Here is a 26,514-nt window from a genome sequence, read left to right as displayed (position 1 = left end):
ATTTCCACAATAAACCGTCCGTACTAAATTGTGTCAGCTTTAATTTGAAACAACACATCATAGGCTCGAAATGGCATGTACAAGTTAGGTATCGCCATTGACGATGGCGAGTATAGTCAGGCGGATTAGCATCATTCACTACCGGACAATTTTTATTGCCCTTCCTCCTTGCCCCGGTTCAGTTCAAAGCTGACTTTGGGCCTAACTAATGATGAGAAGCGGCGCATGAGTCCTGATCCAGTATAGCCTTGCTTTATCTTAGAACTCTGTATACCTTGCGATTGTGCCTTTTCGCCCTTATCTCTGCCACTCCTAGCTTTAATCCATTTCAGTAGCAAAGTCTATACCTATTTTAGCTTTGCGCTAAAATAACTAATTCTCCGATCCCCACATATACTTAACAAACAACATACTTTAAATTCCAATTCTGAAACACATCCCAACTCTGAGTGCTTGATATGTCATTAATAAACCAAACCATTGACTAATTAACCAATCAAATGAATAGGGCAATTCAAATATTCTACTAAACCAATCAATTGATCCCCCGCATATGTGATGATCGACGCAACAACTGAAACAAAATATTTTCGGGACGGCTTGCATGTCTCAGTTAATATTCATTGGCTAGTGGAAAATGCCAAGTCGAGGGGACGCGAAGAACGTACGTCTAAACGAAAAACAATTTCGCCCTGGAAAAGGGAATTCTCGTGGCAAAGTTTAATTGGCGCTCGAGTTAGGCGTTAGTCACGAACACGTTTGTCGAACGATGGGCTCCCACCAGTGCTCGATATCTCGAATCAGAGTTTGGAAGTTTCCGGCCACAAGTTGGGATTTATCAATCAGCCGAAGATAGAGAATAACGCATATACGATAATTGTACTGAATCGTATAAGGCAACAAAAAATTACCCACGTTCATGGCATGGAAATAATTAAGTCTGTCTTTTAAGCAATAACTCGCCACCCAGCCGAAGTTCCCGATCTGACAAGAATGAAGAGTCGCATAATTTAACTCTACAGCCTTGCGCTTTGAATCGCATTACCATTTTCTTTGACACAACAGAGCCCTAAAACAAGACTTAGCTTCTGCCGTTGGGATTGCACTTTTTTTTTGCTACCGGCTAAATGGGCCATATCAGCGCAATAATAATGTAGTATGTCCTCGGTGAGTTACCAAAATATCAGCAAAGAACTGTCCGAGCGTGCGCTTATCTCCTGCTTTACGACATCGGAATAAAATTTAATTCTGAAATAAACTCCGGCGAACTACTTCTACAATCGGTTTTCTCTATCTACTGATATCACGCTCGGCATTTCAAGTAGATATTCTAACCGACTTCCATCAAACAGCACGGTGCCCAATGGACATTGCCACTGGCCCAGCAAGTTCCTCCCTTTCGATTGCAGTAACAATAGCCAACAATCCGATCTGTTGATCTGTACCACACCTAACTTATACCGTATTATACATGTACATGCAGTCAGATATGCCGTCAAGTAAACGTTTTTTCCAGTAATGGCGAGAAGATACGACTCATTGTATAGACGTACCATCAAAATGAGGGTATGCGGGCAGGAGTTGGACCCGAGGACACAGCCACTGAACTGGTACCCAGATCGGCGGGAAAGTGAGCAAATATACCTGCCATCCACAACTGCTGGCTTCGGCATGCATTGTCGATCGGCAACGTTGAATGTTTCTGGCAGGCAGTCAGAAGAGGTGGCAGGGTCCTGCAACGGCCCATGATAGTAAGTTGTATGTAACCTTCCCCCGAACTGGTGGCGATGTTCAGAGCCGTGTTAATGGAACGTTGGTGGCAGATATTACGGAGCCAAGGAGCCAAAATGGTCGCACAAAAGTGGCTTCATTGAATATTATAAACCATGAAACCGGACAAGAATGACGTGATGACAATTGAGCTGCAGATTATCGGAAATTACGAGCATTAAAACGCGGCTGAAATGCATTCTTGAGGAATATTATCTTATTGTAGCTACTCATTATTATTGAAAATACCTTGCAGTCTGAGACCGCCGGCATATAGAATACTTGTTGGTGCAGATGAGGTGTATACTGCTAGGAACCCGAAGCTTAGGCGTCCAGACCGAGTCGAGTGGGCTGGTCTGCCAATTCCAACGTTAATTAACTGCTGGGGCTGGGTAGTTGTGACCAACGATCACGAAGTAACGTCTCACAGGAATGGTGGCTAAATTACGCAATTTTGTGCTACTGGTATTCAATTTGTGTTATTAAAGTCGTACAACTATGGAATGGTACGAATCTCCACCGAAGTTGCATCAACCGTCAAAATGCGCCTTTTAGCTGCGCACGAAAGTCGCCCGGAGAAACTGAGTACTGTGGTGGTCAAAGTATCAATACTTTTTTAGTTACAGGAACTTTGCCACTTGCATTGCCGTAGCTCGGGCTGAAAGCCAAAAAGCAATGTTGGTTGTGCTATTGCGGATCACGTTCGCCTCGCAGGCTATATATTTGTTATTATTAACAGTTCGGTCAAAAAAAGCACCGGCCCGTGCCTTAACCGTGGCCAGAATAAGTGTTAGCTATCCGAAGAACTACATATATCCTCTCAGCCCACGCTCGTCGCCTAGAGCCCCTGTTTTTTTTTTTCCCTCCAGTCTTCGCACTCGCATTGTCGTTCGTTAACACTTAAACAATACTATAATATCCATTCGCTCGTTACAGTATTATCTATTTATTATGGACGTCCTCTCAATTACTCCCGCTTCCGACGACGTGTCGTCCTGGGTCTGCTTCGACGACTATCCTTCGCCTATCACGCCTGCTGAAGATCTTATCAACCCGTCCTTCTTCAGTTCTTCGCTCTCGACCAATGGCCGTCTCGACGGATCTACCTCTATCTTGTGTGCCGATGATGCGGACTCAAAAACCGTCCACCCGCTCGATCTCTCCGTCGACTGGCAGTCCAAGGCCAACCTTTCGTTCCAAGACGACGACCTCAGCAATGGCTTCATTTTCAATGATTCTCAGTCTTTTCAGATGTATGTTTCGTCTCTGGCACACACAGCCGTTCAGAAACATGCTAACTTGCACAGCAGGCCAAAGATATACAATGACATCAGGGTGTCCTCACCTGCGGACCTCCTCCTCGCCAACGCAGCAGCAACCCAGTCCATGGCGACATCCAACTTCGCGACAATGGCAGCCGTTGCACTTGCACATCAACAGCAGCAAAAGCAATTCCTACAGTTTCCTGGTGCATTCGATTTCACGAGCCTGACAAGTCAAGATCTGGCAAACGCTCTCGGTTTGGGCCTCGATCTGACTGGCGCCATGCGTCCGCAGAAGCGCATGCGTATGGCATCGGATATCTCTTCGTTTTCGGACATGTCGTCTGTCTCGTCCTCCAGCAACTCGTCTGAGTTGTCGACCCCAATGTCGTCGCCCTCTCTGGCATATAGTCCTGGGAATCCGCTGTTTAATGGCAGCTCCACAGTTTCGTCTGCCGCGTGCTCGCCGCGCTTGACGACGACGACGATGACGACCGCGACGACCGCGACGAAGACGACGGCTACAGAAGTCAACGCGACTCCCTCGCGACCGCCTCGTGCGCCGCGAAAGCAGAGTGAGTCGCGGATTCCGCTACCTGATTTGCACGCACGCATGGGTCTCGCGCATGACCCCGACGAAGCCCGATCGCGGGAGCAACATATTCTCGGAATTCTCCAGGACCAAGGGTTTCCCCTTGGCGAGCGGACTTGGATCCGTGACACAGAAGAGAAGGAGCGACGGCGGATTATTGAAGAGATATACCGCCAGACCCGAGACTTGTATGGGTATGAGCGCAGCTTGTTGGAAGTTATTGTTCGTCGCGGCGCTTATTACCTTATGCAAGGACGGCTCCGTCGGTTACGGCGGTCAAAGGCGCATCAGCAGCATTTAGCGGGGAATAATGTGACTGTCACCATGTCGGAGCATGAAGACGATGTCGGGGAGGAGGAGCGGAGCAGTCGAGACGGCTCTGAGGACATGGAAAATAAGGACGAGACTGAGTAATGGACAATGTAGCCAATTGTTTTGCTCTTGACAATTGTGATGTATTATTATTATCATTATTATTCTATTTACATTTTCGTATCTATCACGGTTGGGTTATCGGTGGTGTTATCTGTGGATTTTTTGTTTGATAGCTCTAGTTCTTAATTGTTGTAAGTTACTATGGGATCGGGACTATACTTTGGGATTGCTCTGCATTTATTTATTTATATTGTATATCTGAATATAATCGATAAAGATTTAGCACATATAATGACAGTCACGCCATTGCGGATTCTATCATATTCTCTTACAATGCGTTGCCCTCTTGCTTCTAGCCACGTGGAGCGTTGGGACAACCAAAATCATCCCCAAAAGTTTTTTTTTTTAGGCTATGATTGAACTTGCCTTCGGATATAGCGCACGAACCACAGAAGTCCCGATTTGGGTCATGCATAACTGTCCTAATTTTTGCGAACAAACAATACTTTTTCACGTTGAACGAAACGGTTTTAACTCTTGGTTCTTCCGATAAACTTCTGAACAGCTTTACCGTCTGATTTTGGTAGATTCGATAAGGACGAAAGATTAGAGGGATTACGGCGCGGGGCAGTTTGTCTTCCGTTTTGCAACCACGGCAGACAACATTGGACGACGAAAGCGGGATATCCGCATTGCAACCCGAATTTGACTAGTCTTCGGCATTCGGAATTGTGGTTTAACATTCAGCTTTGTTTGGCCGTTCGCTGTACGATGAGCGGGAACTTCCGCTCCATGCGTAATAGAATTGAGATCAGCCAGATTTAGCCGGATTCGACCCGAGGGCAGCTAGCTACAGTGTGCGGAGTAACTAACGCAGTCAAGACTCAAGAGGCAAAAATTGGGCTATAGTTCGGTGAAGTGCAGTGCCCACCATTTTACTTTACCTCCACTGTCTAGACCTAACAATGTATTTTTTTGATCATAATGTAAATTCAGTAACCACTGATACCGCAGGCTATCTCCTGTAAATGGCAGATTGGCGCATTGCAGAAAGACTCTGATGTGAAATGTTGCTCTTCAATGTGTCTGTAAATGGCTGGGCTGGAGTCAGCAAGCCCGCCGCCCACCTTGAAGGTCGGTCGAAGGCAACAACTTGAACAGTGACCCATCGCCAGGACTGCGATTTCACAGGCTGGGCTTACGACTACTGTGGCGTACGACTGCGCTAATGACTTCATACGCGATCTCGTCATTTAATAATATAGGCTCAGTGTGGAGTTCGGCATCATCATCAAAGCAGCTCAATTATCACTAAATAATATTTGCTCATGGCTCCAGCAATACCCTAACCTCGTGTACAAAACCCATGTTTCTCTCTGCCAATTCCTTATTACTGTAGGAAGGGCTTTCATATTTTGAATCGTCTTGCTGTTGCGTGGGATTATCGGATCAGACATTCAGCACTTGCTGGCTACGACGGGCTAATGGGACCGGTATTTAGCTAATTTGCCTTCTTCGTCTCAGATCGTAGTTATTCGTACGCGGGATGGTGATTGGTTATGTACAATCGATGGCAATATAATCAGCATGAATATGGCTACATCATGTCTGACAGCCTATCGTCCCAATTCTGCTTGCCATGGCTGCTTGGGCTACGGATGACGTCGACAGTCCTTATACGGGATATTCAGAATCTAAACATAGATCATCTCGCACAAGAGCGTGACAGATATTAATTTATAACGAATTTGAAATGCCAAGTTGTCGAAGACTGATTCAATTCTCGTTTTCGAGATGTGGCGTTTCCGGCCTTTGCAAAAAAAAAATTCATTTTTTTTATTTAATTCTAGTTATCAGACTCAGTGCGAGAAAGCACGCCATTCGCTTCATCGCAGATCGTTTTAGGCGGCTGAAGTCTTGGCCAGCCATTGTTGACTTATTTTGTGGGTCAACTCACATTCCAACCAATCATTGCATTCCCGTCAGTTTGGCAATTTTAAAAATTTTTATGCTCCTTACTTTTTAATTCAATAGAACAATACCCCCACGCCTCTCGTGCCAGAATGGTGGGAGATATTGTATTGAGTACAGAGAATCATTATTTTCTAGTAATTTTTTACTGAATTTCTTTGTTATGTAGTTTAAATTGTTACAGCTTTCTTATGATATATGACTAAGCCCATCGAATTAAAGCGTGTCATAAATATAGTTAAACCTTTCGTAACGAGGGATTCTTCTTTAAAACTTTAAACTAGTGGTCAGCCATAGCTGTCTAATCTACACACCTGTCTTCATATTATTATTATAGGTAGCCGCGGGTGCAGAGAAGAAATCTGTATTTTGTGATCAAGAAGGTTGGCGGCAAGTAAACGTAAACCAACTGCCCGGTTTCAAAGACACGTGTTGTTACTCTCTAAAGTAACTCTCAATCCGTGTTCGAGGTCAGATAATGCCATACCCATATTCTTCAGATACAATCGCTTCGTTTATGTTGCGATTACTGTTAATATGTTTGATGTTTAATTTAGAAAGTTGCTGGATTGTCCGAGAGTCAAGCGCAAAAACAGTGCTCGTGATGCCTTAACTTGGAAAGTGAGCGGGAGAGGAATTAATACAATGTATACAATCACTTAATAATAATTTTCTCAGTTTCGAAAGGACAAATAAAGCGGGGGCCAATGGTGCAATTCGTGGTAGGGGAAGTTGGGTGGTAAAGTACAAAAAATTCATAGGTACATTCCCACGAGTATGATTTGCTTTAGGTAGATTATGCGGATTCACTGTGACTTCCCGCCGGTTCTGTCCTTCCATATTTATGAAGTTCATCTTCGCATTTTTGCCGTGCATTTTTGTCCGTGTGGACACAAGGCTTTTAAATAGATAGATAGATAGATAGATAGATAGATAGTCTGTTTTTTTTCTGCAGAAAGGTCCGTGTCGCGTGCAGGACCAGGAATGGAAAATCTCCTTTGCCTCTGCCTTTGCTCAAAACGGCAACTGCATGGAAGCGAGAAAAAGGCGCGGCGAACTGCCACGCAGAACCTTATCGTCTCCTGGCTTCGGGCTTTTGCTACTTTCGGTCAGAGTATTTTTAGAAGTGGACCCGATCGGAATTTTTAATTAATTGATAACATATTGATTAAGTCTGTGGCCTGCATAAACAATAGCGAATCAATATGTTCAACAATGCCTCGCCCAGCAGCTTAAGCTTTACAATGGCTGGCAGTGTCTGTTAGCTAAGCACGATTATTATCTAGTTATCAAAGGCCAAATACTAAATCACAATCCACGACACATTAAAATTATTGAAACATTGAATGCCGCGAACAAACTAGCTCGTCGTTTGTTGTTTCACTGCTGTCGTGGGAGTTGGGTACCAGGAAATCTCCGATAAGACAAGACAAGTAAAGTACTTACACCTTAATTGGGCGGCTGATTCCTCTCAACCCCGCTTGATACCGGTACATCCTCCTTTTTCCACGGTTCAATACCTCCAATAGAACAAATATACAGTTATGCATAGTGGCTAGTGTAGATACCATGCAAATAAGCCATTCTGGAGGTACGGCTAAAAAAGCCCTTATAGCCTGAAGCTGTAGCGACATATAAACTGATCTGTGATTAGTCAAATCATCCCTCCAAAATGACGCGATTGATTATCCGCCGAATAATCAATAATATTCGGATCAGCCCTAACCACTTCATTCCAAATTTAAACAAACTCTCTCGTTAACTTGGCGCAAGGGATGTAAATCTTAATTTAACCTTCTTTATATTACTTAAATTGAGTCGCTGGCATTGTCTATCTGCTCGTTTTTGTCAGCCATCCTTCAAATGGGATTGAAAATGCCGATATACACTGATATGACGACTGTGACAGGTAGGTCGGCTGATTAATTCTGTGGATCTATAGCTTGGCAAAGATTCATTTGCATCGCTGATAAAAATCCGTATTTCGCGCAAACCTTTCCTGCGACCTTGGAATTTAATACACGTATATTTAACAAAAAGCGACATTGTATGAGATTTAAGTATGCATTTGCTCTGATTTGATATAAGGTATGCCATGCCACGTAGCAAAGCTAGCTTGAAATGAAATATCAGAACTTGTAAGTATGGAACTATCGGATGAATCAGTGCGATCCAGATAGGACCGACAATTTTAAAGGCAAAATGCAATAGCACTTTCCATCTGCTCGCGACAGGTTTAAACACAGATGAGATAAAACTTCAATAAATTCAACGCCCATAACTTCTATGACTTACAAACACTTCAAACAAAACCATATCCCCATCTATCCTATCTACAAATACAGCCTTCCAACAAATCAATACATTCAACGGGAAAAAATTCATTATCACAAAGACGCCAGTAAACTGAAAAAAAACAACATCAATACATCAACTAGCCGGATCCACATAGCACGCAATAACAGTATCACCACCAGCAACACCGTCCTTGCCGCCCATTTTCTCCTCATCACGTCTCTGAACAGCAAGTTTCTTTTGAAGTAAGGCGACCATCTCACGCTCGCTATCCAGTTCTTTGACCAATATTTCGCGAAAACAGCGCGTCCGCATGACTTCGATTCGCAACCAATCCATCTTCGCCGCAACCATGCCCGCTGACATAATCAGCGAGTCTCGAGTTCGTGGCATTATCGGCGTCAAAATGCTCAGATGCTTCGCCGTGCGAGAATCTGCGTCGAGTTCCTGAGTTTGCGAAAATAAATGGTCTTCTAGTTCTCTAACCTTGCATTCCAACGCATCACGTCTCCCTTCCGACACTTGTAAGGCAAATTCAATCGCCGTTTCTTCTACCAATGCCCCTGAATTGGCATCCGATAAATGATTGTGCAAACTGCCATTATCATAGAATAGTGACGAGAACAGAACATTCGTCTTTTCTGAAGCATCACTCCGCATCGTATTGTACTGCGATCGCGTCTGGATCGGCGTAAGACTGCCCACCAAATGCTGCAGCTCCGGATTCCCTTCCGCAGTCTTCTCGACGCCCTGCATATTCGCACCAGATGAATTCAATGCAGCCGCATAATTCACCTTCGTAATCCAATCATTCATCTCCGCCTCAGAGTCAGCCACAAACCAATCCTGCACACCGCCCTTCGTGACCATAGCGAATGCGTGCTTGCGACTGGTGTAACTCCGGTCCAGCAGAGCGATCATGTTTTCCGTAGACATCACCTCGTCTGCATGAAATCCTTGAATCGGCGGGAACATATACGGGCCCTTCTCTCCACAAGCAGCTTTCTCGTCTACAGCCATTGTTGCCTCTAGCTGATCCATTAACCCGCGCACCCAGTTCACATCTTTGAAGAAGTACACCCGGGATAACGTCAGCAGCGCACCCCACGACCGCCAGTGTGTCTTTGACGATTTCTTCTTTTTGCGCTCTAGTGACGTTAGAACTCCAATCTTTGCAACCTTGATGTACTTCATTGTGTGATCTGTCCGCATCACGTAACTGTGGAATCCAAGCTCGGGCGACACCACCAATTGCTGGCCCGATCGAGGAGGTAGGATTTGAAGGAGTGGACCATTAATGAATTCTTTGTGTAGAACCTTGACTTCAAATTGAGGAGCCGTGCCAACATATGAATACGGATCTTCGAGATTAAGTACATCCGATAATCTCGGTCGCATGTCCTGTAATCGGTTCTATTGAGAATCAGTATTGCACCATTAAATTTCTCTCAGATACATACCTCCGCAATCAAAACGTATGGATCCACTGGATCCTTCGTTGGCTTTCCTATAACCAAGCTCTTCCGCTGTTTGCCAAGACTCAACAACCGATCAGTCGACTTCTCTGAATGGATACTACTGGGATCGATTTCTTCATCCATATGAACAAAAGGAGTATACGTTATGTTGTCAAAAAAGCACTGTCATGGATTAGCTATGGGTCTCTCACCCAAATCAGATAAAATGCTCACTTCAAGAACCGCGCTTGCCACACCGTCTACTTGTGTATTCCGTACATACTCAAGTTTTTGCATTTTGTGCTTGTTACTCTTGTTGAATGCATCTGTATGCAAGATCATCAATGAGAAACTAACGACATATGCCTGGTCTATCCCATACTATTAGCTTCACAGCTGACTGCATTCCCACGTGCAAACCACTGACCTTTCGAAATATACAACTCAGGGTTGCAGTAATGATAGCGCTGCGCAAAAGCATCCAGGACACGATCAATCTGCTGCACCTCCCGCGGCAACTGCACCACCATCAAAAATTTCCTGAGCGCCATATCAATCGGCTCGTCTACAAAATTGAACTCTGTGCAAAAAATGCGCAGCACAGCCAAATGAAACTCATCATTGCTCTTGGCAAGCAAGAGCGCAATGTAATTTCGACTAACTACGGACTCTACCCTTTTCAAATAGTCAGCAGGATTCTCACCATCTTGTCCGTCGGGTAATTGCGTGTCCAGTAATGCGAGCGGAAGTAGTCGGTCCGATTGACGAGGCGCCTGTGATTTTTGTGGAACTGCAGACTTCTCCCGCAGTTTTAATTCCGCAAAATTTTGCTCGCTCCCGGTGCGGAGGCGCAGCGAGAGTAGATTAGTGATACTGCCAATTTGGTGTAGTTGGTGGAACTCGCGGCGATTCCGTCGCTCGTTGTCGAGAGATGATAGCGTCTGACTGCGTGGCCGTGCCCGTAATGCTGAGGACGTGGTTGTGGAATTGCTTGAATGCGAGAGATTCGACAACGATCTTGTAAGGGACGACGATGTACCTGCAAAGTGTTAGCTGCATGTAAAGAAATATATTTCGCAACGATCCCTACCTGATGCCGCCACTGGAACGGGAGAGGTTGCCAGTGGAGTCGTGCCAGACGGCCGCTGCTCCGCCACATTGACCTCTGAACTACTCCGCGATGACGACAAGCGCTTCTGCATTTCTTTTTGCGACGAATTCGAGAAAAATGCAGATGCGACCCTTTTCCGCAGCTTGGCCAGGCTCTTGTAATTGGACAACGATGACGACGAAGATGACGGACTCGGTGAAAAAGACTGCTCATTTGGAGTTGGCTCCAAACTGCTGGGAGACATTGGTGCTGAAACAAAATATTTTGAAAGACTGTCGTCCTCCTTGCGCTGAATATCGTTCTCACTCAAAGACGACATCAGAGACCGAGGCCGGTGCGCAGACGAAGAGCCAGACCCCGCATCCGGTATCCGTAGAGTCGACAAGTAATCTGGGACCGGCGACGTCGGCCGTGACCGCAGAGAGCTCGAGGAAGACATGGACTCGTGAAGTGGGTGCTCCGGCTCTTCAAACGTAACCCGCGATCTCGACAAATCTTGCACATTCCGGCGTTGAAATGCGAACCCCGGTCGCGACTTGGCATTCAGATTCTCGATAGACTCATGTATACTAGTATCGGACGACGCTGTGAGAATTTGCGACCGCATTGAGTTCTGAGAGCCGCTGCGAGACATAATGGTCGGCGATCGCAGGTGGTGAGTGGCTGCATTCTGCGGGATGGTTTCGAGCGTCCTGGCACGTCGCCGGTTAAATGTTTTGTGCTTGAAATTGATTGTTAGCACCATGTCATCGCGCGAATCGGTGGGGGTCGATGGTCCTGATGGCCCATCGCTGCCGGTGGTCGAGACTGATGAACGTCTGAACCGGGAGAAGAACGAGGTCGTCGAGCTGTTTCGGGACCGGGAACGGACAGACGCGGCCAAAGAATCGACTGAGAGCGAGCGGGACGGAGAGAATGGCACAGCAATAGAATGAGAGGCCGACCGGCCGCGACGACCGGTGCGAGATGGTGGCCGCGAATAATCCCTCGGAGACTCGCTAAGTGGAGGGTTGTCGCCGGAACACGAGCTGGCCGCCGTCTCAGAGGCCGAGCCCTTATGATACCAGCCTAAAGACAGTGCGGGCATGCTGTCGACCCGCGCGCAGACGAGAACGAGAGAGCAGGCGGCGACTTCTAGGCGTTGCGGAACTTGTCGATGATACTCATCTGCTCGATCAAAGGGAAATCTTTGGGAAGGGATGTGCACGGCAACTAAACCAACAGTTCGCTCCGTGCGGCGAAATCACTACTTCGCCCCCGCACCGCCAATTGAGCTATGCCCAGTTTAGAATGGTGTGTTACCAACGCGGTGTATGGAGCCGCATATGGCACTGAAAGTTTTAGCCGATGATATCATTAGTTCGCACTAGTCTTATGCAGCCTAGGTGTGATGGTAAATTAAGCTGCAGCCACTGTGGCACGAACTTACTATCTCCATTCTATAAATTAACAAAATCCCTGTATAAATATAGGCGAAGCGAATATTTTGAATATACGTCTCAACTTGTGTTTTAGGTCTACTACAACATATTCCGTGATTACTTCAACTAGGAAAATCCAATGAATGTAGAGATCGACTCGGTCAGCTATTGGATCATATTGGACTTGATACAACAATTATGGTTCTGAACACAATTGACGAGGTGTAACTGTAGTAGTCCAGTGGAGGCGGCGTGTGTGCCATGATATTTAATGCAAGTCATATGCGACTGTCGGAACGGAGAAATTCCCCCACGAAGTAGCAGTGGGCTGCTATTCAGCATTATCGGTCATTCTAAAGATATTATAGCGCAATGAGTGCGTATAGTGCACATCATGGTGGCTATGACATCCCCTCCATCATGCATAGTTCTAGCACGCAAAACGTTGATTTCATCATATTCCCGGCAACTAACACATTATTGCACCGATTAAAACACTGTCACGCCCATAAACGAGACCTTTCCCTTTTGTTTTGGCTTTTTTTCTGGATCATCAATTACTCGAACAATCGTATCTATAACCCGCGTTAGCCATCCGTCATCCGCACAATTTTCCAGCCGCCACATACCACCAATATGCACATGTAAATACCGATACTCGAACTTTTCCTTCCCGCTCTTCTTGGTCATGTCCAGCTGCACTATCCCCTCTCCAAGATCACCCTCAACGCAAAACCGCATCAAAATATGCTCGTTCCCGAATTGATCCTTTACTCGACTAGAGGCCACGGGCCGATTCCGCGTCCACCGATTCGTCCCCGCTGACTCCCCGTGGAAACTCATACGGCGGCCTATTAACCTCTGGCATTCGGGATTTCGCTTCACGATTTCAGTAGTGTGGTTAAATACTTGTACATCACCGGAGGGAAGAACGAATGTTTGTATTAAACTCCATATAACGTAGCACTAAACTTCATTCGTCACCAGATCACGGATGTCACAATAAAACAAGACAACTCACCGCAGCAACAAACCCGGACGCAACAAAAATGGTGTAAAACGAAAATGAAAAAGCGCGCTTGGTCCCATTCCACACTTTAGCGACGGTACCCTCGGCCGCGCCTGTCTCGATGCTCTCAAAAGAGGTGGCGGTATCTTTACGCGTCGCGTACATTCGCTTCTGCGTATATCTCAAAACCGGCATCGACACCGGCGCGTTAGGGATCGGTATTCCTGTACCCGAAATTTGTGCTCCCTTGGAAGTAATCGTACCTGTTAGCGTAACTGAACCGTGGCAACATCGCGATCCGATTGGTAAAACGTTAATGCCAACATTTGGAATTGACGGAGAATGCTGACTTATTGCGGAGAGAATGAACTTTCGCACAAGCGTTGGTGATGTGCCTCGTAGTACCAAGGACTTTGCGGAAGCCGTGATAAGCAAATCGCCGGTGAGAAACGTTGCCGCAGCGCGAAGAGTCATGTTGGTTAAGTTATAATACCCTGTCGCAATGTTCTGTATTAGTTCGTCGTTAAATTACACAAAGCTACAGATCTCGATGACTGGAGTGATGCCAAAAAAAAATAAACTTCAAACTCGTGATGCGGAGTCAACGTTGGGAGGAGCGGCGCATGCTTCCTAGGCGCTTGTTCTATTGCAGCTTCAGGCTCCCCCTGCGATTCTCCACTGGACACGCATAACGGAGCAATAAACCTACTTAATTACAAGTCAAATTTAGCTCTACTCCTTCATAAGGCTGGACTGAGTTACAAAGTGTTCGTTTTGGTCTTGTACCGGAGTATTTAAGCTCGGTATAAAGCAGAAGCCGCAATGCAGCCACTCAGCATCCTCTTCATTTCGCTTTTATCACTATTATCAATGTCACATGCCCCAAACCGACGAATAACGGGCACCAACTATGCTCAGATATCAACATTATCACTAGCCGGCGGGTATTATCTCTCAGGGATCTTAGTGGACGCCGCGGAGTTGGACGTAACTCCAGATCATAAAGTATCAGTTGTGAATGTCAACGATGACGCAGCAACGACCGTGGCAGCTGGGTCATCAGTGACGGCACAGCAGGTTCCTGACGACAAGGAATTGCTAGACGAGCTTGGAACGGTAACAAATGAAAAGGAATGGCAGTCATCGGAATCAGTTTTGCAATCAAAGGAGGAAATTACCAAGAGGGCCACCGATGCGCTAGTGCAAGGAGATGATACCAGCGCAGTGGAAACTGAGCAGTTGAAGAAAGCGCCGGCGGAGAGCGCGAGTGGTGAACAGGGCAATGAGAAGGTGGCCAAGATGGTGAACGAGGTCAAGGGAGTCGGCGACAAGTCTCCACCTGCGCTCAAAGAGGAAGAAGATCACGATCACCACGAAGCCGAAACCACGAAGCCCGAAAACACACCAAAAGATACCCGACGGCAATCAACGCCCGCCAAACGAATTTCATTCCCAATAGTCGAAGGTACAGGCTACAAGCCCAAATCACATCTGGACCTCGCCTGCATGAAGCGGGATATCGACAACGGCGAGCACGTCACTGATGCTGACACTGGCATGATAATGTACAACGCGTTTCCAATATGTAAAGAGACCAATCGCCCGCTGTCGTTCCAATTTGGTGTCGACAGCGACAATAGACTGAATTGCACTTTCCTTGTACAGGACGAGACTTATCATATGTTGCAGCTATACGTTCATCAGGATGCTCCGCTAAGTTGCCGCGTACCAGCGCGCTTGGGAAGCGAGAATTTGTTTGCCCCAGTCGTATTTTCGGTGCAGGGCAAGCTCGAACAATCCCATCTCGATATTGCCACTAATTTTAACTTTATCTTCACATACGCTGACGCTCTCATAAACGGCAAACCAAGCAAGAAGGCGGGCGGGAATATCACGTCGGCGGTCGCATACCCGAGCCATCCATCCTCAACAACCAGGATTATTATCGGCGATGAATTGACGTTTCAATTTAACGTTCGCTGGTTCCCTGTCGCGCGAGCCCCGAAACAGGAAGATAAGAGCGTCGCGTCGTTTGCGATCCTGTGTTATTGCCTTGCGTCTGGCGTAGTCACGTTCGCTGTTGCCGCGTTTTATTTCCTCGTTATCGTGTTTCCCCAACGTGCGCGTGCACGGTCGGCCATGAGGCAGGCGATTGCTGCCGGACTTGCGCCTGATTTCAGCATTTTCAGCACTGGGTACGCGAGCACGAAGCGTGACTAATGATCAACGAATGAGGAGATGCAATGCATTGTAAATAACGAACACGTATTGATTGCGTTATGATGTAACTGGAAAGTTGGAGCTGTCGATATTGCATTTACATGGGGCATAGACTATGATAGAAATACACCGTCATTCATTAGCAGTACAAATTCGCATGATATCAAATCTTACATCCTTCACTGTATATACATTATAACTTTCTCTGCAACGCCTGCGAAATCTTCCAGTAACACTGTGCCGCGGCACTCCTCATAAATGTCAATGGCTCGGTGAAGTAATCGGGCAAGAGAGACATCAACAATGCGTCGCGTTTGTCATCCAGCATTGGTACAAATGTGATCTCTGTGTCCTCGTATCCGCCGCCACTGCCATTCGCTGTGGCCGATCCATGTGCCAGGCCAGTCTCGGTTGTGTTCCGAGGAATTGAAATTTTGTAATGAAACGCGCCATTGCGACCCGTTTGTAAACAATCGTACACTGTCTTGTCGTCCTCTACGCGCACGTCGCGAATAATTAAGCCACTGAGGTCGGAAAACAAGTCTTCTTTGAGTTGCCCGATGGCAGTACTGCCACCAGCTCCAGCAACCGACCCTCGCGCCAGTAATTTGCTTTGCAAAATGGCATTCTCTTGTCGCAGTTTCTGAACTGTCTTTTCTAGTTCATCCAGTTCATGGTCCGTCTTGGTAGCTTCCTCAACGCGTGAGCTCATCTCCTTGATTTGCTTCGATCGCTCGCCCAATTCTGCGCGAAGCGTGGTTATTAATTCGTCGGCGGCTGCGTATCTACGCTCAGCTGACTCGCGGTAAGACGATAGGGCGGCTTCGGCCGTCGTCTCTCGTAGTTCCGATAACCGCGAAAATCGAGTTTGTAATAAGTCATAATGCTTCTGTAGTGCCTGGTAGGGGTCGCTGCTTGCAGGCACTAGGAGCTCCATCTTTTGCTCAGTATCAGCGCCAGGCGATGATGGGTCATTGCCGTATGCATTCTGAGTTTCTGGAATATATTCGAGCTTCGAAGGACGCGACTTTGGAGCTGGCTTTGTTTGTCTGGGCTTCGATGCTGATGGCACCACTGCTGATTGAGATGAGATGCTTGTCCTGTTCGTCACTGGAGCAAGTGGTTTCGAGTTCACTTTTTTGTGCTTCGGGTCTTAACTATATTAGTTGACTGTGATGAAAATTAACTGGGAGTATTTTACCGTTCACCGTCTCAGATTCAAATTCCGCGACATCGCGCATTTCCACATCCTCACTCTCACCCTTCGTACCCCTCTTCCTTCCGTTCCCCACACCTTTACCACCTTTCACCCCACCCCTTCCTGTATTCTTCTTCGCCTCAATTCCCACGGTTGCGATTTCCGACTCACTCCGATCACTATCCACAACACCACTCTCACCTTCGTCATCGGTAGAATTAACAAGCGCAGATAAAGTTCCCACTCTCGTCTTCGTCTTTGCAGCAGTGCCTGCCTTAGCCCCGTTCTTCTTCGCGACCTTTCCCGCCGTCGTAATAGATTTCTTCGCTCTCGGCATGACTTCTTGCCGCAGTGCTTGCTAAGACGCGAAGGAGATAAAAACACCCAAATTTTACCTTCGATATAAATGCGCCCCCGCACTCGCGTCCTCCCAAAATTCACAATTCCTCCTTAAATAGAAAAATTCACCGTTCTCTAGAAGCACCACCGAATCGGCGCGTGAGTTGTTTTGTTTTGGCGATTGTCAAGAACGTAAACAAGCTTAGCTGCTTACGCCGCGCGTTACTGTTATGATTTAGGTAAACCGGGTAACTAACTACATCACACGCGAGAATTGTTCAGGGTTAGGGTAGCCAGTTCGGAAAGATCCATATTGTCTGTGGACGATATCAAACAATTACGCCGTGGATATTTTGACAAGGCTATACGGACAGTCAGAAGTAAAGTAATTTCGCTTGGAGAATTGGAATATGTCATTTTGTCTTGGTATTGCGAATAAGATCCATTTTTCAATTCCTAATTTTCAGTGCTCTAGGTACACTACAATTTCAAGGAACACATATCCAGACATAAATCTCATATCAAAAACATTACGAAATCAAAAAGACACCAAGATTGAATCAAAAAAGGAAATGCGATATAAACAAAGTGGGAGGAGTTATCGCGTGGACCAAAAGTATTCTAATACCTTAAACAAAGAACAAAACCCAAAAGAAATGAAATGAAATTAACAATTCAGAAAATAAAAATTATACCAAACCAAGCCTCCAATACACAAATAAATCATACATCGCTCCTATACTTTTCTCTGAGCTCACCATTCACGCAATTTCAAAGGGGCGCTCGCTGTCTGGAGCAAAGACCTGGATTGTTGGCGTCGATGGCAATTTCTCGGCCATGGCTGGTCGAGGCTTGTTAGCGTTAGCCGCCTGTGTGTTAACGGCGGGCAGATTCGTGATATTCCGTTCCGTTGTCTTCATGGCGCTGCTGCTGGTAGCAGGATGTGCATCAGCGCCTTTGACGCCTCGCTTTGGTCGCGGTCGGAGTGCACGTGTCGAGAGACAGCTTCGCGGGCATACACCCTGTGCGCTACGGTCGAGCTTGACGCAGAGCGCCCAGCCGTCGTCATACTCATGCAGGATCCGGACAAGTTGGCCTTCTTTCAGGGCAAGCTCGTCATGCATTGTCGGAGAAAACTCCATGGTGGCACGGTGCACGTTAGAAGTTGAGGATGATGCTTCTTCAGCGGCACCGGCTAAAGCAGCAGATCCGGATGTGGCTGATGCAGTCAAGAAGGGATCTTGTGGTGCAGGAACGATGAGTACAGGAGAATCGTTGTCAGATGACTTGCTGGAGATAGATGAAGCGTAGGACGAGGCTGGCGAATTGGGACCGACAGCGTTTGCAGCGGCAGCGCTAGTGTACGCAGTCTCAACTCCGTTCTTAATAGAAGCATCGCTTCCTGTACTACTCCGGATTGTGGCCGGTGGGGATGACATCTTGGCGTATACACCAGCCGCATCTGTATTAATGCCAGAATGCAAAGCACCAGTCGAAGTCCTCGTTGCGCGACCTGAGAGAAGCGAAAGAGGAAGCAAACCGGAGACAGGGCGAGAAACACGGATCGATAGACGAGGTGGCTTCTCAGTCATGGTGTGAGCAACAGCAGGGTACGCAGTGCTACCTAGACCGCTGAACGGAGATTTGGCGCCAGTAGCTTTCTCGTTTCCATTCTCCTCTTGACGATGCTGCTTCATTCGGCGGACCAAAAAAAAGGCCAAAATGAAAATCAAGGTTGCTGCGACAATGGCACCGATGGCGATCCCAGCTCGCGCACCAGTAGACATAGATTCAGATGAAGGTGACTGTGACTCATCGGTGCTGCCGTTGTTATTAGTGCCAGAGGAGAAGCTGCTGCTGCTGCCTAGAGAAGTCGAAGATTCAGAAGGGGCAGAGAAAGTTGAAGAAGCGCTATTTGATGCGCTCGAGCCGACAAGAGTGGAGGCGGCGAGGGATGACGATGCAGAGCTGGAGGTGACAATAACGGTAACCAAGGTCGAGGCGCTGGTCGAGGTAGGAACGACGTCGTTGCTGACGAGTGATGCTGAAGATGCAACAGCAGCTGAAGTAGCAATGGAAGATTTAATCTCTGTCAACGTAGGAGTAGCAGACGTAGTCGTAGGAGTAGCAGACGTCGTCTTCTCGGTGGCTACCGACGATGAAGCAGTGGGCTTGCTTTCGTTTGATATACTAGGAGCATGGCTGGCGACGCTCGAATGCGTAACAGTGATTGTGGAATACGCCGCGGAACGGGAAGATGATGAAGAGATAGCTGTATCACGTTAATATAATATAATATAGTAAGTTGGCGGAAAATTGATACGCACTTTCGCTGGATGTGACACCATGCTTACTCGACCTCGGCGTAGCACTAACACGGCCCTTTGCAGCGGCAGCGACGGCTGTCGCTGTTGGACGTGCGTGAGTAACAGTCAACGTCTTGTAGACAGTCAAGATCTGGCGACGGACGATCTTTGGCTTCTGGAGGATAACAGGGATTTGGGTTTCATCGACCTTGTCGTCCTCAACGGTATCGAAACCGAAATCATACTCGTCGACGATCTGAGGCTCAGGATCGCGGGCGTGGACGGCATGTCGGTGGTGCCGTTGTTGCGGAGACATTGCGAATAAAGTAGACAAAGGATTTGGTCTTTGGAAACGGCAAGAGAAAGTGATAACGAAAAATGGAGACACTATAAAAAGAATGGAAGTAGCGGAATCAAGGAACGAGTGGTGGATTCCGACAACGCGCAAGTAAACAAAGGATGGAACCCACACGCGCAGCACTACAGGTCAAATGAGTGAAAGCCTTTAGCTTTGGATGAGAAGAAGGAGAGGAAAGGAGAGGTGAGGAGAGAGGAGACGGAGAAGAGCAATGGCGAAGAGACGAGCGAGCCAGAGTATTAGCGACTCAGGAGTACTATGGATCTGGCGGGCGCAGGGGCTCACGCGTCTCGCAAACGCAGGGGCGCTCGAGCCATACATTCCAGACGCGTCAACAGACTCCTTGCCTCGTCTCAGAACGCGTCTCCTTCGCGTCTCCTTCGCGTGCACTGTCGAGCACACAAGCAAACGCGCTCTGCTTGAACAATGACCCGATACAGTGAAGAACGATAGCAAATACCATTACACACGTCTTAATTGTGAGAGCGATAACTTCATATTCTTCGGTGACAGATTTTGTAAAGGATTTTGTGGCCAGCCGCACGGACTTCACAGGGTTCTCAAGTCACACATCTTGTGAGCCGTGACCCGCTCTTTTATTGCTGTCCCCTTTATTTTTAATGGACGATAATATGACTGATGAATTGACTAAAACATATGAGGCGAATCCCGAAATATTTACCTAGCACAAATTGCAGGTCATAGCGAACGATGCAGAGTCATATCAAAGATCCCGTAGCCGTTTTAAATTCCATTGGACAGAATCGCACTCATTAAACCTTGTCGCCCATCGAGTTCCCAACCCACTGTGCTTACCAAAACGCGTCCTATAACGCGTCCGACGCGTTATATCATTGTGCGTTTTGCCACAGTGACGCAAGGAAGTGCCAATAAAAACGGCGTCTGCAGGTAACTGCTTCCTCTTCTTCCTCTGCCATCTCATTTTACGACCGCCCGCTAATCGCATGCGTCGTGCTCGCGTTACCTGGTCAACCATTAAATGTGCGCCTAATATCTTGAATGTGCGAACTGATACGGAGTAGTGCCCCATCGCGATGAGCATTGCCTTACGTCGCTGCTTTGCTGTGGCATCACAAAAAGGTCAGCAATACATGTATATCGCCATTCCATATAGCCGTCATTGCTCAAACTGGCGCATAAGACAGCCGTCAGACGGTTAGAACATCCTTTCTGGCGTCCCGCAATTTTTTCAGCCGGCCACTGATTTCAAATGGGAGAGAATCTGATCTTAATGCCCATGGTTCATTTAAGACAAAGTGCGCCCCTTCACCCCTGAAAAATGATCCCCTGATGGCGCTTACAAAATTGTTGGGTTTAGTGTGGTTGCGATTGCGATAGTTACCTATCCTATGCACATTATAATTATTCGATGAATTATCGCAACGTGGTCGTGAATGATTCATCTCTGGCATATTTGACAGGTAGATAATATGCAATATTTGATTTCCGCCGAAGTGCTCAGTTATAGCGAATAAATTGTTCGTACAATGAATAGAACATGTAATGATATAGTTCACCTTTAATCTGCAATTGTTACTCATAACATCGGCAATGTTCTCTGCAAAAAATTTCAGCCGCACCGTATCGTTTACCCTAACCCACAGACTCTCGCCAATAAGGAGCTCAATAAATGCCATATCGACCCTTCTTTTTTTTTAAATGAAAGACAAATTCTGTGACAGGCCCCAATTGCCAAATTGTGACATATTCATTATACAAAATCTGTGGAGCGCTGCGCCGGCGAGACAAACTATAAGAGGATGACTGTTGGCCAGTACGCTGTCCACGGCGAAGTTTCTGGTACATGTGGCGCGAAGTTGTAAAAGTCAATCCCCCAAAATTTCCCTACTCCTGTTCCTTGCTGTGTTCGATCGCGTGCACTCACACACGCTTGTACCATTCAATGACCAAATATATGTATACATATGTAACCCTGCTAATGCATTAGATCAACCTTGAAGGTTATTGTGGTAAGCAATTTCTGCTTCATTGTACAGACGAGACTGACGGCGTATACAGCAACACCTACATCGAGAACACAGAATGGCTTTACGAAGCCGTTGGCAATCGAACAGGTCCATCCTGCGCCTATTCGACTTACTACCGTCATACAACCTCTCGCCACTACTATACACAGCTAGACATAACTGCACCGTTGCCGCGGCTGCTGAGGTGCCCGAGTCCAGGAAATCCCCGATCCAGATTCTCCGGACGGCAGCGGAAGTTCGATCCTGGCGGCGCGAACAGCTTGCCAAAGGCCTAACCGTCGGCCTTGTCCCGACTATGGGTGCGTTGCATGCGGGACACATGCGACTAGTCCAGTCGTCCATGCGGATGAACGACGCGACCATGGTGTCCATCTTCGTGAACCCGGCTCAATTCGCACCGACAGAGGATCTCGCGTCATATCCTCGCGACTTTGATGCCGACATCGAGCAATTAGCTGCCCAGGAAGGCGACAACAGACAGGTGGATGTAGTGTTCGCGCCACATGTCGAGGAAATGTATCCGAACGGCATCCCGCTCAACATCGCCGATCAGAAAGGTGCATTCGTGAGTGTCCATGGACTGTCCGAACAATTGGAGGGCAGTATTCGACCTCAATTCTTCCGCGGCGTGGCGACGGTTGTTTCTAAATTGCTTAATATTGTTACTCCTGAGCGGGTATATTTCGGCCAGAAGGACATTCAACAGACGGTAGTTGTCAAGCGTCTGGTCCAGGACTTGTGCTACGGATCGGTCGTCCATGTCGTACCTACATCTCGAGACGCAAACGGACTGGCACTAAGCTCACGTAACGCGTATTTGACAGAGCAAACTAGAGAAGATGCGGCCGTCATCTACAAGGCTCTCCAGAACGCGGTCATGGCATACCGTCAAAACACTTCCGCCGAGAAGATTATCGAAACCGTGGTCTCGACAATAACCGAAAATTTCAACAAAGACGACATCGAGTATGTGTGCGTAAACGACAAAGATACTCTCGAAGAATTAGAGACAGTGCATCCATTGAAAGGCGCGATCGTGAGCTTGGCAGTCAGAGTACCAAACAAATTCGGCGGCAAGACGCGACTAATTGACAATATCCTTTTGTGAATGACTGTACACTCCCGGTCATTCGGGCATTTTTACGCGGTGGCATCAGCTCGGTGGTAATTACATGAAAAGTGACCTGATATTTGGCATATTCCCATAGACAATTTTTTATTAAAGAACCAAAAAGTTGCACACCCTTGAATCCCAACGTATGCGAATGAAACCCACAAACCATACTTGCCCGTTATATTGCATCATGACACAAAATCACCAAAATCATCATTATCCTCGGTCGCATGTGCCACGGTCCGAAACTGGTCTTTTACCTCCTGTGCCGACGGCGGCGGTGGAAGGAACGGCAGCGCACCGGGATTGCTGCCTGCATTCTCACTCGTGGTATTCGGTGATCTCCTGCGACGAGTTCCTTTCTGCACAAAATCTGTTAGTAGCGCATACTCATTTAGTGTATGAGGTCCAATACCCCTAGCGATATCGTAATTGTCTGTCCCTCCTTCAAGGAATAATCCTTGACCTCCTCCTTCTTCTGTGGGCCACTTCCCGGTATGATCTCGGCGCTTGGATTCGCATGTCTTTCCCAGTCAGCATACACTCAACTTTCGCACATATAAAACACACCTCTTAAAATCCTGCAATGCAATATTAAAATCAAATGCCTCGCTTCGCTCCATAAACCCCATCCCCAAATACGCGTGCCTATCCCCGTCCACGACTCGCATCACGAAAAATCGACTAGAGTCTGTAACCTGTTCCACCCCTTTTCCCGTCAGCAAATACGGCGCACTCGCAAATAACTCGCCACTGTTGTTATCTTCTAGCCGGAGCTCGCAGCGGACACGCGTAGCTGCCGCGTCATCGGCTACCTCAAGCACGCGCAGGCGGCCGCGCCATAGCGGTTTGTCGACGTCCCATTCTGAGGCGCAGTAGCCTCTTGATGAACGCAGAGGTGGGATCTGGTAAATGAGGACTTCTCGAGATATGAATATTATGGACTCGTATGACGACATTAATGGTGCAGTGGCTGCTGAAAATGAACGAAGTAGAGTCAGGGGAAAGTGCGTCCGCATTTAGAACTTGGAAACATCGAGCTAGACCGCGGTCTGAGGGCTTTGTACTGGTGTTGACAGAGCAATTCAAAACCATATTCCTCACAGTTTGGTGCCTAGTTCATTTACAGAACAACTCACTTATGTCCATTATCTAGTTCTATTGCTACGTGCAGGGCATCGAGACGAGATTATGCGCAAGTCCATTGCGACGCCGTTGCGCGGACAGCCGGGTCTAGCGACTGCTTCCGCAAGCTCGATCCCTATGCCACGCAGGTCATCGTCCATATTCACTCCAGCAAATAACACAGCTCCAAGGGTACCTAGCCGATGCTTGTCACTGATCACCAATCCTGAACTAAGTCTTATTTTAAATAGATAACATCAAGGCCGCCATTCCAGGCATCTCAAGACGCAAGTAATATTGACCGGTCAACTACGACCATCGACATTCTACGCGCTGAAAACCATGGTCTGAAATACGAATTGTCGAATCTGAAAGATGAGCGCGAGCGCGAGAAATTGCGCTTCGAAGCTACAATTCGGGAACTCGAATTGAAAATAGCAGAGGAAGGAAAACGCGCGGATGTATGTTCATTTCTCTCCGTCAACACGGTCTCGGATCAAGACTGACATTGGAACTTACAACGGCAGGCTCTGGAAAGCGATCAGCAATTCCTATTTGAGAAGCATAAAGAATCGACAGCTGAGCTCAATAAACTCAAAGAAGAATGGCCGGCCGAGAAATCCGCACTTGAGAAAAAGAACCGCAGTTTACAACACGACCTCAGTGAAGCCCGCGAGGCACACGACGAAGCCTCCTCCGCTCTCCGCTCGGCAAATTCCGCGTTAAAACGGCAGGCGGACGAGATGAAGGTTAAAGAGCAGACATTGACGAGTGCGGTGCGCGATTTGCAGGAACAGCTTGCCCTCTTGAACACGGCGCTGCAAGAAAAACTTGTCGATTTAAACGAGCGGAACGAGATCGTTGAAAAACTTTCAAGCGAGAATAAGAGCTTAAAGGCTAAGACAGATGATCTGCACCTGCTTGACACCATGCAGCGACAACTGTCGGAGCAACTTGCCAAATCCAAAAGTCTAGAATCGAAACTTCATATTATGACGCCTGAGCTAAACCAGCTACGCGAGGAACACAAGAAATTCAAGTTTATGGCTGAAGAGAAGACTCTGTTGGAAGCGAGACTGAAGTTGATGGAGGACCTTCGGCGGCAGATCGCGGAAGTGGAGCTGGAAGCTGCCACATTGCGCGAGGAACGGGCACGATGGACTGCTTTCTTTGATGAGACGGATAATTTTAAGTGTCCGGAGGATGTCTTAAAAGCACTGTCTCAGGAACGGACGGAAAAGATTGCCTTGATTGATAAGGTGGGCAGGCTGGAAGCTGAGATTGCGGCCAGGACACAGGGGATGCAGGTCGACGAACAGGAAATGAAGAAAGTGGAACAGCACGTGCAGGAGCTGAAGGATGCCCTTGACAAGAATGGTAAACTAATGGCACGCGTCGAGCGACAGAAGAATCTCGCCGCCAAAGAGGCGGCGTTTTTACGCGACCAGTTGAAGACATATGACAGCGAAGAGACAATGTACATGCAGGGAAACTACGACAAGCAGAAAGCAGGCCGAATTGAGGAGCTAGAATCCATACTAGAAGACTCAAAGCAGGAGATTGTCAAGTTAACCGCTGAGCTCAAGCAAGCCGAAATTGTCAACAGCGGACAGTCAAATATTAGGAAGCATAGGATTGAGGAAAACGATGACGAGCGGATCGGAGAATTACTTCGGCGGAATCGCAAACTTCAGGACGGTATGCATCTGAATTGATTTGTGACGTATTAATCTAATAATGACGTTATACAGGATATACGGCCTTGGTGAACAAAGAAGAGCTAGCCCGCAAAGAGATCGCGGTGCTAGAAAAACGAATAGCGGCGCTCGAACAGGTCGAACAAGCTCAGGCGCGGGTTGTAGAGCTTCGAGACAATCCAGCGGCAAAAGACCAGATTGTGAAAAAGAAAATGCTGGACGCCTTACAGAAGGAAAACAATTCTCTAATAGCACAGCTGAATGGGCGGCGAGAGGATATTGGTCAAGTGGTGGGCGTGAATACGTTAGATCGACTGAAACTCGAAATGAAGGAAATGGAGACACTGGTTGCTGAGAAAGAGAAACGAATGAAGAGATTGAAGGAGGTGAGCTCTATCGTTCTTATTAATGATCCTCGCTAATGTGACAGATCTGGTCCGCGAAATCAATGGAGTTCAGAGAGGCCGTATATTCGCTGCTCGGTTACAAACTTGATTTCCTTCCGAACAACAAAGTCCGTGCAACCTCGATGTTCGCAGCGTCAGATGAAGAATCCTTCACATTCGACCCTGAACTTGGCACAATGAAGTTGTCGGGCCGAGCAGACAGTCCGTTCGCACAAGAATGCTCGAACTTGATCCAATTTTGGGTGCAGGAGCGACGTGAGATTCCATGCTTCCTGGCGGCCCTGAACTTGGAGTTATATGACAAGACAACAAAAGCCGCGAGATTTTAAGATGAGATGATAGACCTTTGTATAATATTGGACGGTTGCTATATATTTACCAATGCATACCATACCTCATTTGTCATGCAGATATATATGTTAACACTCAGAAATCCCACGTTTTAGCCCAATTTCCCAGCTCAGCTTATAAGATACAA

At 47.2% G+C, this 26,514-nt stretch overlaps 9 protein-coding genes across 9 annotated transcripts; 4 read left to right on the top strand and 5 right to left on the bottom strand.

The window, feature by feature from the left end:
* The first annotated feature begins 2,470 nt into the window (after positions 1 to 2,470).
* Positions 2,471 to 4,119, top strand: V1513DRAFT_327731 (uncharacterized protein). Its single transcript, XM_066894695.1, has one exon. It carries the CDS (start codon positions 2,722 to 2,724, stop codon positions 4,036 to 4,038), a length of 1,317 nt encoding a protein of 438 aa, XP_066754489.1. The 5' UTR covers positions 2,471 to 2,721; the 3' UTR covers positions 4,039 to 4,119.
* Positions 4,120 to 8,400: 4,281 nt separating this feature from the next.
* On the bottom strand, positions 8,401 to 11,152 carry V1513DRAFT_377398 (uncharacterized protein; the record flags this gene model as incomplete). Its single annotated transcript, XM_066894949.1, has 5 exons — positions 8,401 to 9,678; positions 9,726 to 9,905; positions 9,957 to 10,093; positions 10,150 to 10,761; positions 10,813 to 11,152. The coding sequence occupies 5 exons, from the start codon at positions 11,150 to 11,152 to the stop codon at positions 8,401 to 8,403; spliced, it is 2,547 nt and encodes an 848-aa protein (XP_066754488.1).
* A 1,138-nt stretch (positions 11,153 to 12,290) lies between these two features.
* V1513DRAFT_412643 (TIM21-domain-containing protein) lies at positions 12,291 to 13,854 on the bottom strand. The gene is made up of 3 exons (XM_066895757.1): positions 13,276 to 13,854; positions 12,884 to 13,220; positions 12,291 to 12,829 (listed from the first exon to the last, which is right to left on the bottom strand). Exons 1-3 carry the CDS (start codon positions 13,735 to 13,737, stop codon positions 12,744 to 12,746), a joined length of 885 nt encoding a protein of 294 aa, XP_066754487.1. The 5' UTR covers positions 13,738 to 13,854; the 3' UTR covers positions 12,291 to 12,743.
* Positions 13,855 to 13,920: 66 nt separating this feature from the next.
* On the top strand, positions 13,921 to 15,635 carry V1513DRAFT_441721 (uncharacterized protein; the record flags this gene model as incomplete). The annotated part of the gene is made up of 1 exon (XM_066897566.1): positions 13,921 to 15,635. A coding segment is annotated over exon 1 (1,394 nt), but the record flags the coding sequence as incomplete, so codon positions are not given.
* V1513DRAFT_441719 (chromosome segregation protein Csm1/Pcs1-domain-containing protein) lies at positions 15,591 to 16,802 on the bottom strand. Its single transcript, XM_066897565.1, has one exon. It carries the CDS (start codon positions 16,418 to 16,420, stop codon positions 15,677 to 15,679), a length of 744 nt encoding a protein of 247 aa, XP_066754485.1. The 5' UTR covers positions 16,421 to 16,802; the 3' UTR covers positions 15,591 to 15,676.
* A 638-nt stretch (positions 16,803 to 17,440) lies between these two features.
* V1513DRAFT_463504 (uncharacterized protein) lies at positions 17,441 to 19,880 on the bottom strand. The gene is made up of 2 exons (XM_066899973.1): positions 19,348 to 19,880; positions 17,441 to 19,292 (listed from the first exon to the last, which is right to left on the bottom strand). Exons 1-2 carry the CDS (start codon positions 19,640 to 19,642, stop codon positions 17,782 to 17,784), a joined length of 1,806 nt encoding a protein of 601 aa, XP_066754484.1. The 5' UTR covers positions 19,643 to 19,880; the 3' UTR covers positions 17,441 to 17,781.
* A 1,576-nt stretch (positions 19,881 to 21,456) lies between these two features.
* Positions 21,457 to 22,937, top strand: V1513DRAFT_441713 (Pantoate-beta-alanine ligase). Its single transcript, XM_066897564.1, has one exon. It carries the CDS (start codon positions 21,749 to 21,751, stop codon positions 22,799 to 22,801), a length of 1,053 nt encoding a protein of 350 aa, XP_066754483.1. The 5' UTR covers positions 21,457 to 21,748; the 3' UTR covers positions 22,802 to 22,937.
* V1513DRAFT_441712 (uncharacterized protein) lies at positions 22,878 to 23,790 on the bottom strand. Its single transcript, XM_066897563.1, has 3 exons — positions 23,378 to 23,790; positions 23,223 to 23,331; positions 22,878 to 23,169 (listed from the first exon to the last, which is right to left on the bottom strand). The coding sequence occupies exons 1-3, from the start codon at positions 23,764 to 23,766 to the stop codon at positions 22,996 to 22,998; spliced, it is 672 nt and encodes a 223-aa protein (XP_066754482.1). The 5' UTR covers positions 23,767 to 23,790; the 3' UTR covers positions 22,878 to 22,995.
* A 106-nt stretch (positions 23,791 to 23,896) lies between these two features.
* V1513DRAFT_412627 (spindle assembly checkpoint component Mad1) lies at positions 23,897 to 26,485 on the top strand. Its single transcript, XM_066895756.1, has 5 exons — positions 23,897 to 24,124; positions 24,184 to 24,393; positions 24,460 to 25,630; positions 25,684 to 26,015; positions 26,060 to 26,485. Exons 1-5 carry the CDS (start codon positions 23,999 to 24,001, stop codon positions 26,363 to 26,365), a joined length of 2,145 nt encoding a protein of 714 aa, XP_066754481.1. The 5' UTR covers positions 23,897 to 23,998; the 3' UTR covers positions 26,366 to 26,485.
* Positions 26,486 to 26,514: the final 29 nt, after the last annotated feature.

This window comes from Lipomyces chichibuensis (assembly GCF_038497645.1).
Source record: "Lipomyces chichibuensis strain CBS 12929 unplaced genomic scaffold V1513scaffold_9, whole genome shotgun sequence".
NCBI classification, from domain to species: domain Eukaryota; kingdom Fungi; phylum Ascomycota; class Lipomycetes; order Lipomycetales; family Lipomycetaceae; genus Lipomyces; species Lipomyces chichibuensis.
Note: the sequence above shows the minus strand (reverse complement) of the source record. Positions and strands in the feature narration are given on the sequence as shown.

Coding starts and splice junctions, on each gene's coding strand:
- V1513DRAFT_412627 (XM_066895756.1), top strand. CDS start 23,999: ATGCGCAAGTCCATTGCGACGCCGTTGCGCGGACAGCCGGGTCTAGCG. Junction 24,125..24,183: donor CAAATAACACAGCTCCAAGG/GTACCTAGCCGA, acceptor TATTTTAAATAG/ATAACATCAAGGCCGCCATT. Junction 25,631..25,683: donor GAATCGCAAACTTCAGGACG/GTATGCATCTGA, acceptor GACGTTATACAG/GATATACGGCCTTGGTGAAC.
- V1513DRAFT_463504 (XM_066899973.1), bottom strand. CDS start 19,642: ATGTCTCCGCAACAACGGCACCACCGACATGCCGTCCACGCCCGCGAT. Junction 19,293..19,347: donor TGGTGTCACATCCAGCGAAA/GTGCGTATCAAT, acceptor AACGTGATACAG/CTATCTCTTCATCATCTTCC.
- V1513DRAFT_441712 (XM_066897563.1), bottom strand. CDS start 23,766: ATGTCGTCATACGAGTCCATAATATTCATATCTCGAGAAGTCCTCATT. Junction 23,332..23,377: donor GCATTGCAGGATTTTAAGAG/GTGTGTTTTATA, acceptor TGACTGGGAAAG/ACATGCGAATCCAAGCGCCG. Junction 23,170..23,222: donor CAATTACGATATCGCTAGGG/GTATTGGACCTC, acceptor GATTTTGTGCAG/AAAGGAACTCGTCGCAGGAG.
- V1513DRAFT_412643 (XM_066895757.1), bottom strand. CDS start 13,737: ATGACTCTTCGCGCTGCGGCAACGTTTCTCACCGGCGATTTGCTTATC. Junction 13,221..13,275: donor CGTCCGGGTTTGTTGCTGCG/GTGAGTTGTCTT, acceptor AATGAAGTTTAG/TGCTACGTTATATGGAGTTT. Junction 12,830..12,883: donor TTTACATGTGCATATTGGTG/GTATGTGGCGGC, acceptor CGCGGGTTATAG/ATACGATTGTTCGAGTAATT.
- V1513DRAFT_327731 (XM_066894695.1), top strand. CDS start 2,722: ATGGACGTCCTCTCAATTACTCCCGCTTCCGACGACGTGTCGTCCTGG.
- V1513DRAFT_441719 (XM_066897565.1), bottom strand. CDS start 16,420: ATGGAGCTCCTAGTGCCTGCAAGCAGCGACCCCTACCAGGCACTACAG.
- V1513DRAFT_441713 (XM_066897564.1), top strand. CDS start 21,749: ATGGCTTTACGAAGCCGTTGGCAATCGAACAGGTCCATCCTGCGCCTA.